A 13962-nucleotide genomic window follows, 5' to 3' on the forward strand; every position below is an offset into this window, starting at 1 on the left:
GCACGGCTTAATGAGCGGAGATTAGGTCTGTGCCCAGGATCTGAACCCACAAACCTCAGGCCGCTGAAGCAGAGCATGTGAACTTAACCACTACACCACCAGTCCAGCCTCTGTGATTTTTTTTTTTAGAGCTTAAAATTCTCCACCAAAAGGGTGAGTGGGTGTTGCTTTCAGCCTGATTCTATTGCTATATCTTGAAACACAGAACCACTCAAACCTAGTAGGACCAGGGCTGCATCAGTTTGGGAAATCCTCCAGACGGAGTTTACCTTGTTCCAAGCTCAGATGCTTATAAGAGTCTTGCAGCTCCTGTGGGGTTCCTCCCACATAGACTGGGGAATTTACCATCAGTGGCTGGGCTCTGGACTCTGACACACGCTCCATCAGTTCATTCATGCTTGCCGATATGACGGAGCCTTCCTTTTTAATAATCACTTTATTCCACTTTCCATCACAATAGGACAGTCCCAGCCATAGATCCACTTGTGTCAAAGTAAGACTGGTATTTAACCGGAAGCTCAATATTCCATTCTTCAGTTCTATCTGTATTTCATATTAAAAAAGAAAATAGGTATATAAAAAGACTGCAGAAAGGCAGTTCGGGAGAGCAGAAGGTCAATTTCTCGAAGAAAAGCAAGAAATTTCCCTGAAAGCACTTCATAAAAATGTTCCACTTTATTCTAAGCAGAACTGGAGTAACGTATAATGAAGTACTTTGCAAGCTTCTAACCAACATGAAGAATATTGTATTGAGTCAAACAAATTCATACCCAATAATGATTATAAGATGTGATGCCATATTATGTAGGTAGAAACTTTTTGGGGGGGGCTGTGAAACAGAGATAAAAGATTAAATGCTAGCATAAGTAATTGAATGACTAAAGAGAGCAGAATAGTTTGAACTATGACTCTATTTTTATTTGAGCTTTTAGAAAATGAGAAAACACTACTTCACATATCAATTTAATTTGGGGGAAAAATATGACAAGACAATAAGAAAATGAAACGTCAAGCCTGATTAAGCTTATTTTAACTGGTTGGTGAACTCAATTTCAAATTTGTAAGATGTGTTTTGATTCAATATTTCAGTTTTATTATCCTAAATCTCTAAATAACATGATTGCTTCTATGTCCATTCTTTTAGATCAAGGTGCCATTTTCTAATACAAACATATTTACCCAGATTTTCGTGGTAAAGGAAATGCCTCCAGATGTTTTCCTTCAAAATGTTGCATGACAATTATTTTACCCACGATGTTTTTGTTAGAAGTCAAATCAGCGACCACAGGATATTTGAAACAAATTAAGCAATGTCAGATAAAAATGGTTACTTTTTCTATGTAAATATCATCTTCGTGAAGTACATGGGGCAAAAGCAGTCATTAATTTATCCATCCATTCATTCTCTAAATATTGAGCTCCCAACTGTGTTCCATGAACCTGCAGCTCCAAGGTAAGCACTGTTCCCAATAACTACACTAATAGGAGAAGCAAACATGGGGGGTCATACAATAACTAAGAAAGGCATGGGGTACAATGAGAGCAGAGAAAGGATATGCCTTTGGTCCCTGGGAATTGGGAGAGGTTTAACGGAAGCTTTTTGGAAGTATTTAAGATTCATGGAGAATCTTCCGAGCAGGGAGATTAACATAATCAATGGAATGGAGACATTTACAAGCTCATTAGGTTTAGAAAAAGGTACCAAGTTAGGTAACACAGAGGATACATACGAGGTGCCGGGGCAGGGGGCGGGGTGAGTTAGAAAGACTCCTGCCAGATATGTAGAAACACGATTTTGGAGAATTTTGAGTGATATGGAAAAAAGTTCATCTTTCTCTTTTCTGTCTGATTCCAAAGCATATATTCTTTCCACTATTGTCTTGTGCTAAAAGTTCACCCTCCCAGTGCTCAGAAGCACATCCTGGAAATAAAAGCTGGAGTGTAATTGGAGAAACCTATTAGGGAATCAGTACAATTGCGAAAAAATGATGAGAGCCATTACAATAAAGATAATAATGATGATGATAGCGAAAACTCAATCTAAGAGGTATTTTTTAAAGCAACTCAGCAGGACCTGGTAGCAGTGGAATGTGTTAGATGAATGATAAGTCAGTCAAAGACACCCACCCTCTTTCAGGGGTGGGTGTGTTTTACCATCACAATATGGAAAGCTTTAGAAAAAAGACTAGATGTTGTTGTCTTTGTTCTGGGGCAGGAGTGAGTTCAATTTTAAACATATTGTGTTTGAAGCGCCTATAAAACATCCAGAAGAAACTTTTTTTGAGGGAGTTGAGCATCAAGATGGGCCAGTAAAATGGGAAAAGCTCATGACAAGATTAATAAGATCATCCAGTTAGTGCAAAAAGAGTGAAAATAAGAGTTTTCAGCAAGACCAATGTTTGAAGGGGTAGGCAGAGTAGATGTTCTTTGAGCTGACAGTGATCTTCTTGGAGAAGACAGAAAGATTTAATGAAAATCAAGAGCAGCTAGCATTTTAGAAAATCAGTAGGGAAGGATATTTTAAGAAAAAAAGAGGACGACAGAGAAAGATTAATCAGATAAGGACTGAAAATTATCTGTTAGACTAAGAAATGTGGCAGTAATTGGCAACTTTAGAAAATTGTTTTGTGGGAGAATGTGGTAGAAGCAGGACCATAGACGCAGTACTTTTGAGGACTGAAGTGAGATGAGAAAGTGGAAGTAACCAGAGCAATGACGTTCAATGCAATTGACTGTGAAGGGAAGAGAAGTGCAACAGAGGAGGTTTCAAGGTCAAAAGGAAACAAATTTAAGATGAACAAAGCTCAACCATTTTATATGTTGAAGGAGAAGGGCTGATGGAGAGGGAACATTTGAATTTACAAAGAGGAGATCATTTGCAGCTCAAATTCTTGCTGGAGAAGGGATAGAATCTAGAATAAAGGTAGAAATATTAACTTTGATTGGAAGCATAGTAATTGTGTATTTGTTCCCCGTGAGTCAGGAGAGAAGTAAACCAGGCTTGGCTCATAGATAGTAAAGTTTTCAGATAGAGAGATGAGAGGTTGAGATTATGTTTGTGTTCTTTTTTTTTTTTTCTTTTTAAAGATTTCATTTTTCCTTTTTCTCCCCAAAGCCCCCCGGTACATAGTTGTATATTCTTTGTTGTGGGTCCTTCTAGTTGTGGCATGTGGGATGCTGCCTCAGCGTGGTCTGATGAGCAGTGCCATGTCCGGGCCCAGGATTCGAACCAACGAAACACTGGGTGGCCTGCAGCGGAGCACATGAACTTAACCACTCGGCCACGGGGCCAGCCCCTATGTTTGTGTTCTTTATGAGAGTGAGAGACTGTCCGAAGCCATTCAGGTTGTGGTGTTTTGCAAGTCCTGAAATTCTTTTCCTTTCACTTTCCAGCTCTAATCTGTTTAGCAACTCCTGTAAACAATAAATATCGTTGAATGAAGGAATTAGAAAGCTCAAAACTCAGCACATCACTAGTCTTTGTACCTGTATTAGTTTTCCTACAGAGTTCAGCCATCTGGCTATTGAAACTGACAAGCAAGGTGGCTAGACTAATTGATCCAGGGTTGTAGAGTTGGAGATACAAGTTCAGGGCATTGGCAAAAAAATGATTGAAGAGCTGTACTATGGTGTCTAAGGTAAGGAGCAAGTAAGTTAAATAGAAAGTGGGGTAATAGACAATGGTCTCAGTGTCTTGGTGAACTCCATAAAAGCAGACGAGAGAGCTGGAAAGATAGGGGGTTATATTTTGAGGTTTAAGATTTTAGCAGTGAAACATTTTGAGTCCATAAAGTTCCAGGGGATAGCCATGTATATTGAAGCTGCTCAGGATAATAGGAAGAGTTCCTGTTGATGGATGAACTGTGAAAAACCCAAGTCCTCAGATACAGAAGACTAGAAAGTAAGTTCTGTGGAGGTCTTATTCCTTTACAGTCGTATTGGAAGTGCTAAATGAAAACCTACCACACAGTAGGCACTCAATATATATTTGTCCAAATGTTTAATTCTTTAAAATTTATTTTATTGAAGCTTACTTAAAGTTAACATTCTTATTTAATACAATAGAAATTTATTATATTTCCAAAGGCAGTGAATGGAGGAAGATAGAGGGTTGAAGGGGGCCATAGCAGAATGCATGGCCTCCAAGAGAGGCATGTGCTCCTCAAGCAGAAGGGCCAAATGGTAAATATATTTGCATCCTCCACAGAATTTATGCATATATAGGTGATTAAAGAATGCTTAGTGAGGGTCACTGAAACATGAATTACATGTTCACTCATTCATTCATCAAACGGCATTTATTGAGCACTTAAGTGCCAAGAGTCAGCCACTGAGGGTAGAATTGTATAGAAGACTGCCAAGGTCCTTGTGTTCACAAGATTATATTTCAGTGGGGTAGGCCAACAGTAAACAAGAGGACAAATAAATACTTTAAATAAGCTGAAATTTTACTAAATACTGTGAAGGGGTAAATTTCCATTTATGTGATCAGCAAAACTGACAGTATCTAATTTAGAAACTCATCAAATTGAAAATTTCTTAGAATTCTAAAATCACCGAGATGTGTTTTATTACCTATTTGCCCAGATATGAACAATGAAGTTAAGATGTCCATAATTTTCTCTTGACTCTATGTAAATTCTTTAAATAACTCTTTAGAAATTAACATTTTAATAATATACTTATTTTTGACAATGATATTTGGCTGCATGATTAAAGGCAAGTAAAAGCAATTACTCTTACCCACTGTATTTAGCGAAATGTATAAAAGTGTTCACATTAGCCTTATTCACCATAGCAAAAACATGGAAACAACCAATATGTCATTGACAAGAAAAGAGATATATTACACAGCCATGAAATATACGGCATGCAGACTTACACGGAGAGCATGGGTAACTCAGAAACAATGTCGAGTGCAAAAAGCAATGGCCTAAAGTTAGAGTATAACACCACTTTTATAAATTTCAAAAACAAGTATGTTTAGGCATTCATACATGGTGTACAAACTATAAAAATACAAGGAGAAAATAAACACAAAATTCTGATTACATATTACTTCCAGAAGGAGACAGGGAAATGGGAAAGAAGAGACCCTATAGGCAGTTGCAAAAAATTGATAATATTTTGGTTTTTGGGTTGAGAGGTTGGTTCATGAGTGCTCATTGTACTATTACACTTTATTTGATATTTGTGTATCTGTGTAATATTAAATATATATATCATATACATTCTTTTGAAATATATCAAAAGATGAGGGACGTAACATTTTTCATGTATTGGGACTAAATTGGATTTTCTTAATTACTTATATTTAGCCTATTTTGTTAAAATTACAATTTTCACACTAATAATGGTCATTTAAAAAAATCATCATGACCCTAAAATACAAAATGTGCCATAGGACACCAAAACCAAAAATGACTTGGGGGAAAAAATGAAAACAAAAGTTAGTTTGGAAAGAAACCCCAATTTAGTATAATGTTAACACATGGTTTATTTGTTCTAAAGTTGGCTCTGAACATTTTAAATTAAAGTAAATTAAATTAACATACAATAAGAAAATCAGGTCCATCTCTGTTGTAAACGAAAAGAAGCAATCCATTCAATTGGTCAGTTCTGAATTTTAAGGAAATCTCAAAGTCCCTTCCACCGCGAAACACATGTGGATAAAGTTCCAGGAACCCTTTAAAGAAAAGAATAGATATATATGAGCATGAGCAAAGCAAATGGCCAGCATCGTAAGGGTGCTGTAAGACATATACCGTCATGAAGTAAACCTCTCACAAAAGATGCAAATCACTGTGAAGAAATCCCCCTCATAATTCTGCAGAAGCGTCAGAAAGAACTTGATATACCTTTTAAGAGGAAGCAATTTATTCTTTAAATCACGGACATGATTAAGACTATTACTTTTCTATGTAAGTATTAACAATAAGCAGTTACAGTGACTTAAGAGAAACTCTGAATAATGACAGTGATGAGAAAAGAGCAATGGAAAAGTGCACAGATTATGATATTATATAGCTTTCTGCTGTGAAAGTAGTTTAAGAAACTCAACTAACAAACTTAGGTATAACTGTAGAAAGCAAAGATGGGCTTTTATTTATTTATTTATTAAAAAAATTTTAATATATATTTTTTACTTTAGTGAGGTCATATTGGCTTTTAACATTGTGTAAATTTCAGGTGTACATTATTATATTTCAGTTTCTGTATAGATTGCATCATGTTCACCACCAATAGTCTAGATTTTACCTGTCACCATACACATGCGCCCCTTTATCCCTTTTTGCCCTCCTCCCACCCCCTTCCTTTCTGGTAACCACTAATCTGCTCTCCTTATCTATGTGTTTGTTTGTCTATCTTCCACATTTGAGTGAAATCATACAGCATTTGTCTTTCTCTATCTGACTTATTTCACTTAGCATAATACCCTCAAGGTCCATCCATGCTGTCATAGATGGCACGATTTTGTCTTTTTTTATGGCTGAATAGTATTCCATTGTATGTATATACCACATCTTCTTTATCCAATCATCCGTGGATGGATAATTGGGTTGCTTCCACATCTTGGCTACCGTGAATAATGCTGCAATGAACATAGGGTGCATAAATCTTTTTGAATTGTTGATTTCATATTCTTTGGATGAATACCCAGTAGCGGGATAGCTGGATCATATGGCATTTCTATTTTTAATATGAGAAATCTCTATACTGTTTTCCATAGTGGCTGCACCAGTTTGCATTCCCACCAGCAGTGTGTGAAGGTTCCCTTTTCTCCATATCTTCTCCAACGTTTGTTATTTCTTGTCTTGTTAATTACAGCCATTCTGACTGGTATGAGGTGATATCTCATTATGATTTTGATTTGCGCTTCCCTAATAGTTAGTGATGTGAATATCTTTTCTTGTGCCTGTTGGCCATCTGGATATCTTCTTTGGGAAAATGTCTGTAAATATCCTTTGCCCAGTTTTTGATCAGGTTGTTCATTTTTTTGTTGTTGAGTTGTAGGAGTTTTTATATACTTTCAAAATTAACCTCTTGTCAGATACATGATTTGTAAATATTCCTCCCAGTTTGTGGGTTGTCTTTTCATTTTGTTCATGGTTTCTTTGCTTTGTAGAAGCTTGTTTATCTGATGTACTCCCATTTGTTAATTTTTGCTTTTGTTTCCTTTGTCCAAGTAGACATGGTATTCAAAAAGATGCTGCTAAGACTTATGTCAAATACTGTACTGCCTATATTTTCTTCTAGGAGCTTTATGGTTTCAAGTCTTACATTTAAGTCTTTAATCCATTTTGAGTTAACTTTTGTGTATGGTGCAAGATAATGGCCTATTTTCATTCTTTTGCATGTGGCTGTCCAGTTTTCCCTACACCATTTATTGAAGAGACTTTCCTTTCTTCATTGCATGTTCTTGGCTCCTTTGTCACAGATTAGCTATCCAAAGTTATAGTGATCGAAACAGCATGGTACTGGCAGAAAAACAGACACACAGATCAACGGAACAGAATTGAGAGCCCAGAAATAAAACCACACATCTATGAACAACTAATCTCTGACACAGGAGCCAAAGGTGGGCTTTTATTTGAAGAAAAAGCCACATCTGCCAAGCCACCATATTCCCTTCTGCCCCCTTACCCTGGCAGCCGCCAAGTAGAAACTGGGGTTGGGAGGTATGCCAGGGACACCGCATCTCACCTTTGCTGCAGACTTTGGAGCAATGGCAATGAGGGTGGTTATATTCTCTTGTTAGTACCCTTGAGTTGCTTCTGACCCCTAGCGACCCTGTGTACAGCAGAGCAGAACCCAGCCTGGTCTTTTTGCGCCATCCTCTCACCCTTCCAGTGCTATATCAGACAATGCTCCACTGTTCTTCATAGGGTTTTTGTGGCCAATTTTTTGGGAAGTGAATGGCCAGACCCTTCTTCCTAGTCTTTCTTAGTCTGGAAGCTCTGCTGAAACCTGTCCACCATGGGTGGTCCTACTGGTAATTGAAATCTTGGTGGCATAGCTTCCAGCATCATAGCAACACCCAGCTGACACAGTATGACAACCCACAGATGAGTGACGTGGTTCCCTGACCTGGAAATGAATCAGGGCTGCAGTGGTGAGAGTGCCGAGTCTTAACCACTAGACCACCAGTATATTCTCTAGCTCACCTTTAATGACCTACTTACCCCATCACATAACTGAAGTTTCACTCAAGAGTATTGTCAGTCTATATAACGGCATAAACAGATATTTATGGATTGCCCTAAGTAAAACATTCTAAGTGAAACAATTGACTTGCAAATGGACATTTGTGACACTACCATATGTAAACAGAGAACTGCCGTGGGCCACCAGAGATCTTAAACATGAATATATATGTATGAGTCTTACAATTTATATTATGTATTCAGTTTGAGAATATATTTCTGTGCATCACGGCATTACTAGGTATTTCTGAGATATCATGTTCACATGAGGTCAAAGTAATTGGAAAGTGGAGATTAAGTTATGCCGAGGACAGAACACACATGCTAAGCAATGACTAATGTCAATTCTGGAACCTTACCTGTTCCAAGGAACTGGGCTCCCTCCTGTAATGAACCAGGGCATCCCTCCCATTCGCTATACACATTTATTTGCTCTTCAGAACTCTGCCAAACCACAGGTTCCCAAACAGCAGAGGGATTGTAATTCTTCATAAAATACACATCCTTGAGACAGCCCACAAAACCCTTTTGGATTATATCTGCAGGAGTTTATAGATATCAAGAAATATGTATTTTGAAAAATTCTTTTCAAGCAATTAATTTTATGTGCCATGAAAATCACAGAAACAGACAATAGCTCCCACTACCTATTTACTACAAACCTCTAAATGATTCACATAAGCACCACACTATCAGCTATGGTAAATGGTAACAATTATAATTTTAGCCTGGGTTCAGACCCATCATATCTGCAGAAACAGATGTTTATGCAAAAACCTTGGTTTAATGGTACTAGGAAGAATATTGTCTTTTGAACAAGCAAGGAGATTTCGTCTGCCACTAGTCTTAAAAATATACGTGCTATAACAAGTTTTAAAAGTAAGATTTGAAGGATGTGTTTCTAGTAAATCTATATTTATAGGTTAGTTCCTTCATGAACCAGTCTGTCATAGAAGTAAATCAATAATTTGCTATCATTTTTAGGAATTAATGTAACATTAAGCTTAATTTTGGAACCTAGACCAGGTAACTGTGAGGTTTATGAATATAGAAAATTAAGTGGTAATAGGAGGTTGGGAAAGAAAGAAAGTGAGCAAATGAGAGAAGCAGAGCGACAACAAGAAAAAAGTAGAGAAGAAGAGAGGACACATGGAACTGAGGTCAAATTTCATATGGCGATGTCCTTACTGATCAGTGTGAAGCATAGTTCTCAGTTTATGAGTTTATGACTTAATTCTAGGGAAGATATTCACCAACAGTCGAAGTTTTACAAGGTCAATTTATATGTACAATGACTATTTATTTGTAATGGAGATATGTCCTTCACAAGAAGGGAAGAGTAGTTGGTACCTCGATGTGCTCTTCTCCTGGTTCCTGGATGTACCATAGCCAAGAATTGTGCTCGATGGGCAAAGAACTAGGAGAAACACTCTCTCGCTCTTTCAATCTATGTGTGTGTGTGTGAATGTTTTCTAAGGACTTCCCTACCAGTGCAAAGTAGTTGAGTGAAAGCCTTCTCTACTCTACAGATATTTCCGAAGAGGTAACTATAACCAGTCTTGTGGATTTAAATACATCCCTCTCCAAAATTCTCTGAAAACTTTTTATTTGTTTTGATCTTCTTCATCATGATGCCATGAAGACTTCCACCCATCAACAATTTATCCTTATCCAGGTTCTAGCTTATTTGTAATATTTATGTAGCTATGTTTTACTCCCTGGGAGAGACCTGGGAGACATCCTATGCTCCTTGATGAGGACTTAGGAACAACCCTGGAATAGTTAGCAATGCATTTGGAAGGGTGATTTTTTTCCTGCCTAAGGTTAATTTCACTCATGTTAGGTTGTTTTTTTTTTTTTAAGATTTTATTTTTTCCTTTTTCTCCCCAAAGCCTCCCAGTACATAGTTGTATATTCTTCGTTGTGGGTCCTTCTAGTTGTGGCATGTGGGACGCTGCCTCAGCGTGGTTTGATGAGCAGTGCCATGTCTGCGCCCAGGATTCGAACTAACGAAACACTGGGCCGCCTGCAGTGGAGCGCGTGAACTTAACCACTCGGCCATGGGGCCAGCCCCTCACTCATGTTAGTTTTTATTCATTTCATTTTAGAGTCAGTTTTTGTTTTCTTCCCCTAAAAAAGGAATTACTTTGCCTATGCCTCAATTACAGCCTTTACAGCATTTGACTGGAATTACCTATTTACAGATCTGTGCTTTCTTTTGTGGCAATGACCACATTTTATTCATCTGTGGATATCTAGGGACTGGTTTAGGGCCTATCACATAGTTAATACTCAGGGAATGTTCCCCACCTTATTTAGACTATAAATCAAGCTCACAGTTTTCCATTTCTGAGTTGTTTCACATTCAATTTAAAATCTTAAAAAAAATTGACCCATAATCCTAAACTAACATACCTTTGACTGAAATTAGTATAATTCCTTTCAGCAAAAGTTTAATGAACTCCCTTTATATATCAAGAACTGGGCATTAAGAATTCAAATCCAAGCAACACATGATTCCCTTAGAAGAGACCTAAAGGACATTTTTGACATATTCATACAGGGAACGCAGCATGAGATAGAAAATACTTCTATTATTCATACTGTAACATAATATAGCGATTCTAAATTTTGATGACAACACCGAAATTCTACACCTTTACCAAACTCACCAGGATCATTCCTGAGGATGGCATAACCCCGCGGCAGCCCTCCCACAAACACTCCTGTGTTTTCTCCAATGATAGTACTACCATTTGGGGTGGCTGCGGAACCTGTGGGAAAGGAGATGAGAATTCCAACTTTGGCAGGATCATCTATTTCTACTAATTTAACAAATGATTAAACCCTTCACTGGGCTTCTGGAAACCCCTCTTTCCTGGTTCTTCTTTTATTGGCTGCTTTTCTTTACTGGTTCTTCCTCATTGCCCCAGTGTCTTGATGTTGGCAAAGAATTAGGACAAACCTCTTCCCTTCTCAGATCTCTTCCTTTCTGCACCTACAGGAATGACCTAAGTCCTCCAGAGGGATGAATAGAGCGATGGTACTTGTGCAAACTACCGAGGGCGAAGACCAGAAGGGGCCTGGGTCCTTGCCTGTGTTGCATAACAATGCAAATCTACTGTTAAGATTTCTATCTCCATCCTTCTTTGAGAGGAGGGGGAATTTTCTTTTTCTTCCAGAGCCCAAACCACTCTAATTAGCCCTGCTTACATCTCATCCCTTGGCTTTAAATACCATCCTTAGCTGACAACTCCCAATTTATATCTCTGGTCTGGAACTCTTCCCTGAACTCAGACTTGTCTCCAGGAGCCTGCTCGATGTTTCCACTTGGATGCCTCATGGACTCATAGACTTACATCCAACTGAACTCTGAACGTCTGTCTCCAAATCTGTTTCTCCCACTATCTCGTCCACCTTAGTGGTGGCAGCTACATTCTTCCAGTTGCCCTGGTCCCAAACCTAGAAGTCATTCTCTGCGTTAGGGGTTAGCAACTCTCTCTATAAAGGGCCAGGTAGTATATATTTCAGGCTTTGTAAACCATACAGCCTCAAGCAACCTTAGACAATGCATAACAAATGGCTGCGGTTGTGTTCCAACAAAACTTTATGAAAAACAAAAACATGAGCTGAATTTGGCCCTCAGGTGGTAGTTTGTTGACTCCTGCTCTACCTCAATCAAATCCTTTTAATTTAACATTTACAATATATCCAGATTTTTCATTATATCTACAACCACTTCCTGGTTCATGAAACCATCATTTCTTGCCTGAATTATTTTAGAATTATTGCTGAAGCCTATTACCTGGTTTTCATGCTTCCACCCTTGTTCCTCTTAAAATTTATTCTCAAAAGAACAGCCAGAGTGTTCCTTTTAAGGAGTGATATCATGGCAGTTCCTTTGAAGAAGTCATGTCATGTCACTCCTCTCTCAACGTTCTCCAATGGCCTAACTCTTTGCAAGTAAGCCCACAAGGGTCTCATACAGCCTTAATGGCCTCTCTGCTCTCACAGCCTACCACTAGCCCCTTAATCCACTCCTTCCCACACTGGCCTCTTTGTTGGTCCTTGACATGCTACAGAGGGTATGTTCCCACCTCAGGGACCTGGTACCTACTGTTCCCTTGCCTTGAAACATTCTTCTCCAGGATATTTGCCTGGTTTATCCTTTAACTCAAATGTCATCTTATCAGAGAGGACTTCTTGAATAGTCTTTTATAAAATCAGAACCTCCCTTCCCCCATACACACACACACACACCCCCATACACACCCCTTTCCCTCTTATCTTGCTTTATCATTCTCAGAATGTACTGCTATTTATTTATTCTGTCTCCTGCCTCTCTCCCTCCTAAAATGTAAATTTTGCTTCTTGTATCCAGAATTCCTAGAAAAATATCTAGCACATAGTAGGTGCTCATTAAAATTCTATATTTCTTGAATGAATTAATAAAAGCCTGCAGTATCATACAGGTACTGTAACTGTTTTATAATTACATGAGGGTGGTAGATAGGGGAGGATGGGAAGAATACTCAACTTAGAATTGCAAAGATAAGAGAGGTGCCCCAAGAATACTGCCTACCAACTGTGTCAATTGGGAGAAGTTATTTACCTTTTCTGAGGTTCAGTTTCCTCATCTCTCAAATGCATGTTATAACTGCTTTATCTTTTTATTTGTCTTCTGGGGGTCAAAAGTAACGTGAGAGACTTCTACATAAGTAAGCTTTTACACAAGAAACTTTTACATAAGTAAACGCCCTTGCAAATTGCAAAGAACAGTAAAAGATACACAATTGCTCCTGATGACTTTGCTCTTAGTTTTGCTTTGCCGACACCCTGCATAGACAAGAAAATGGTTGCCAGATTTCATCACTTTAGGAGCACCTCCAAGGCAAATTCAACAGCATTTGAGATGAAATTGAGTGGAGAAAAAGGTGAAAGAAGAGATATAGAAATATAAATAACAGAAAAGTATGGTCACATCAGCATATCGACAGAGCCATTTATATATATCAGAGAAGTTCTTACCTGTATATTGCCCATCCAGTGTGATTTGGCCAAAAGCCTGATGCCTAATAGCGATTATTTCATGCCATTCGCCGTCACTGTATTGTTTACCGTCATCGTTAGTTGTGGTCACTTCCACAGAAGACCCCTTAAGGGAATGAATGAGTAAATGAATGAATGAATGAATATATACGTTTACCTACACATACACATGTATTTGTGTATTTTTTTTAAAACTAATTTCAACCTGATCTTGATGCAAGCACGCATACATTTCAAACAGAACTCAGAATTAAAGATCATGTTTAACATCATTCTGGCTTTTCTGTGATCTACTTCTGTGAACAGCACAGTGCTCAAATCTGAAAAGAACTTCTCTTTGGAATAAGAATCTCTTACAAGGACACTTGCATTTGAGTACCTATATTCATCAGAAAGGTAATGAATTTTCTATTCTAAAATGTTATATTTTAAATTGTTTGACAGGAATATGAAAAAAGAAGAATTTACAACTAATATAATACAATTCAATCAATTTGTTCTGAAGATAAGGAAATGTCTGGCAAATTAGTTTCTCTTACCTTTATTACACTACAAGTAACAAGAAGGAATGAGACACATTAAAAATTAATCAATTATTAACACATTGAACATAAGTATTGTGGTTAAACTTGGTACTCAATGCTTTGTAGTCTAAACTCTAGCATTTATTCTTTTGCCTAAGGTAATATTATCATAGTTAAAGCTGAGT

The 13962-nt window shown here is 37.8% G+C and overlaps 1 protein-coding gene across 1 annotated transcript in view; it reads right to left on the bottom strand.

Annotated features, from left to right (window-relative positions):
• USH2A (usherin) overlaps nt 1-13962 on the bottom strand; it is a 743449-nt gene that overhangs the window by 420075 nt on the left and 309412 nt on the right. The window contains exons 23-27 of the mRNA XM_070501449.1: nt 13233-13359; nt 10877-10978; nt 8564-8743; nt 5556-5686; nt 270-543 (exon numbers count right to left, since the gene is read on the bottom strand). Of these exons, the coding sequence (XP_070357550.1) occupies nt 270-543; nt 5556-5686; nt 8564-8743; nt 10877-10978; nt 13233-13359 (814 nt within the window). The remainder of the gene's footprint in view (nt 1-269; nt 544-5555; nt 5687-8563; nt 8744-10876; nt 10979-13232; nt 13360-13962) is intronic.

The sequence above is a fragment of the Equus asinus genome, chromosome 30 (genome assembly GCF_041296235.1).
Source record: "Equus asinus isolate D_3611 breed Donkey chromosome 30, EquAss-T2T_v2, whole genome shotgun sequence".
NCBI lineage: Eukaryota > Metazoa > Chordata > Mammalia > Perissodactyla > Equidae > Equus > Equus asinus.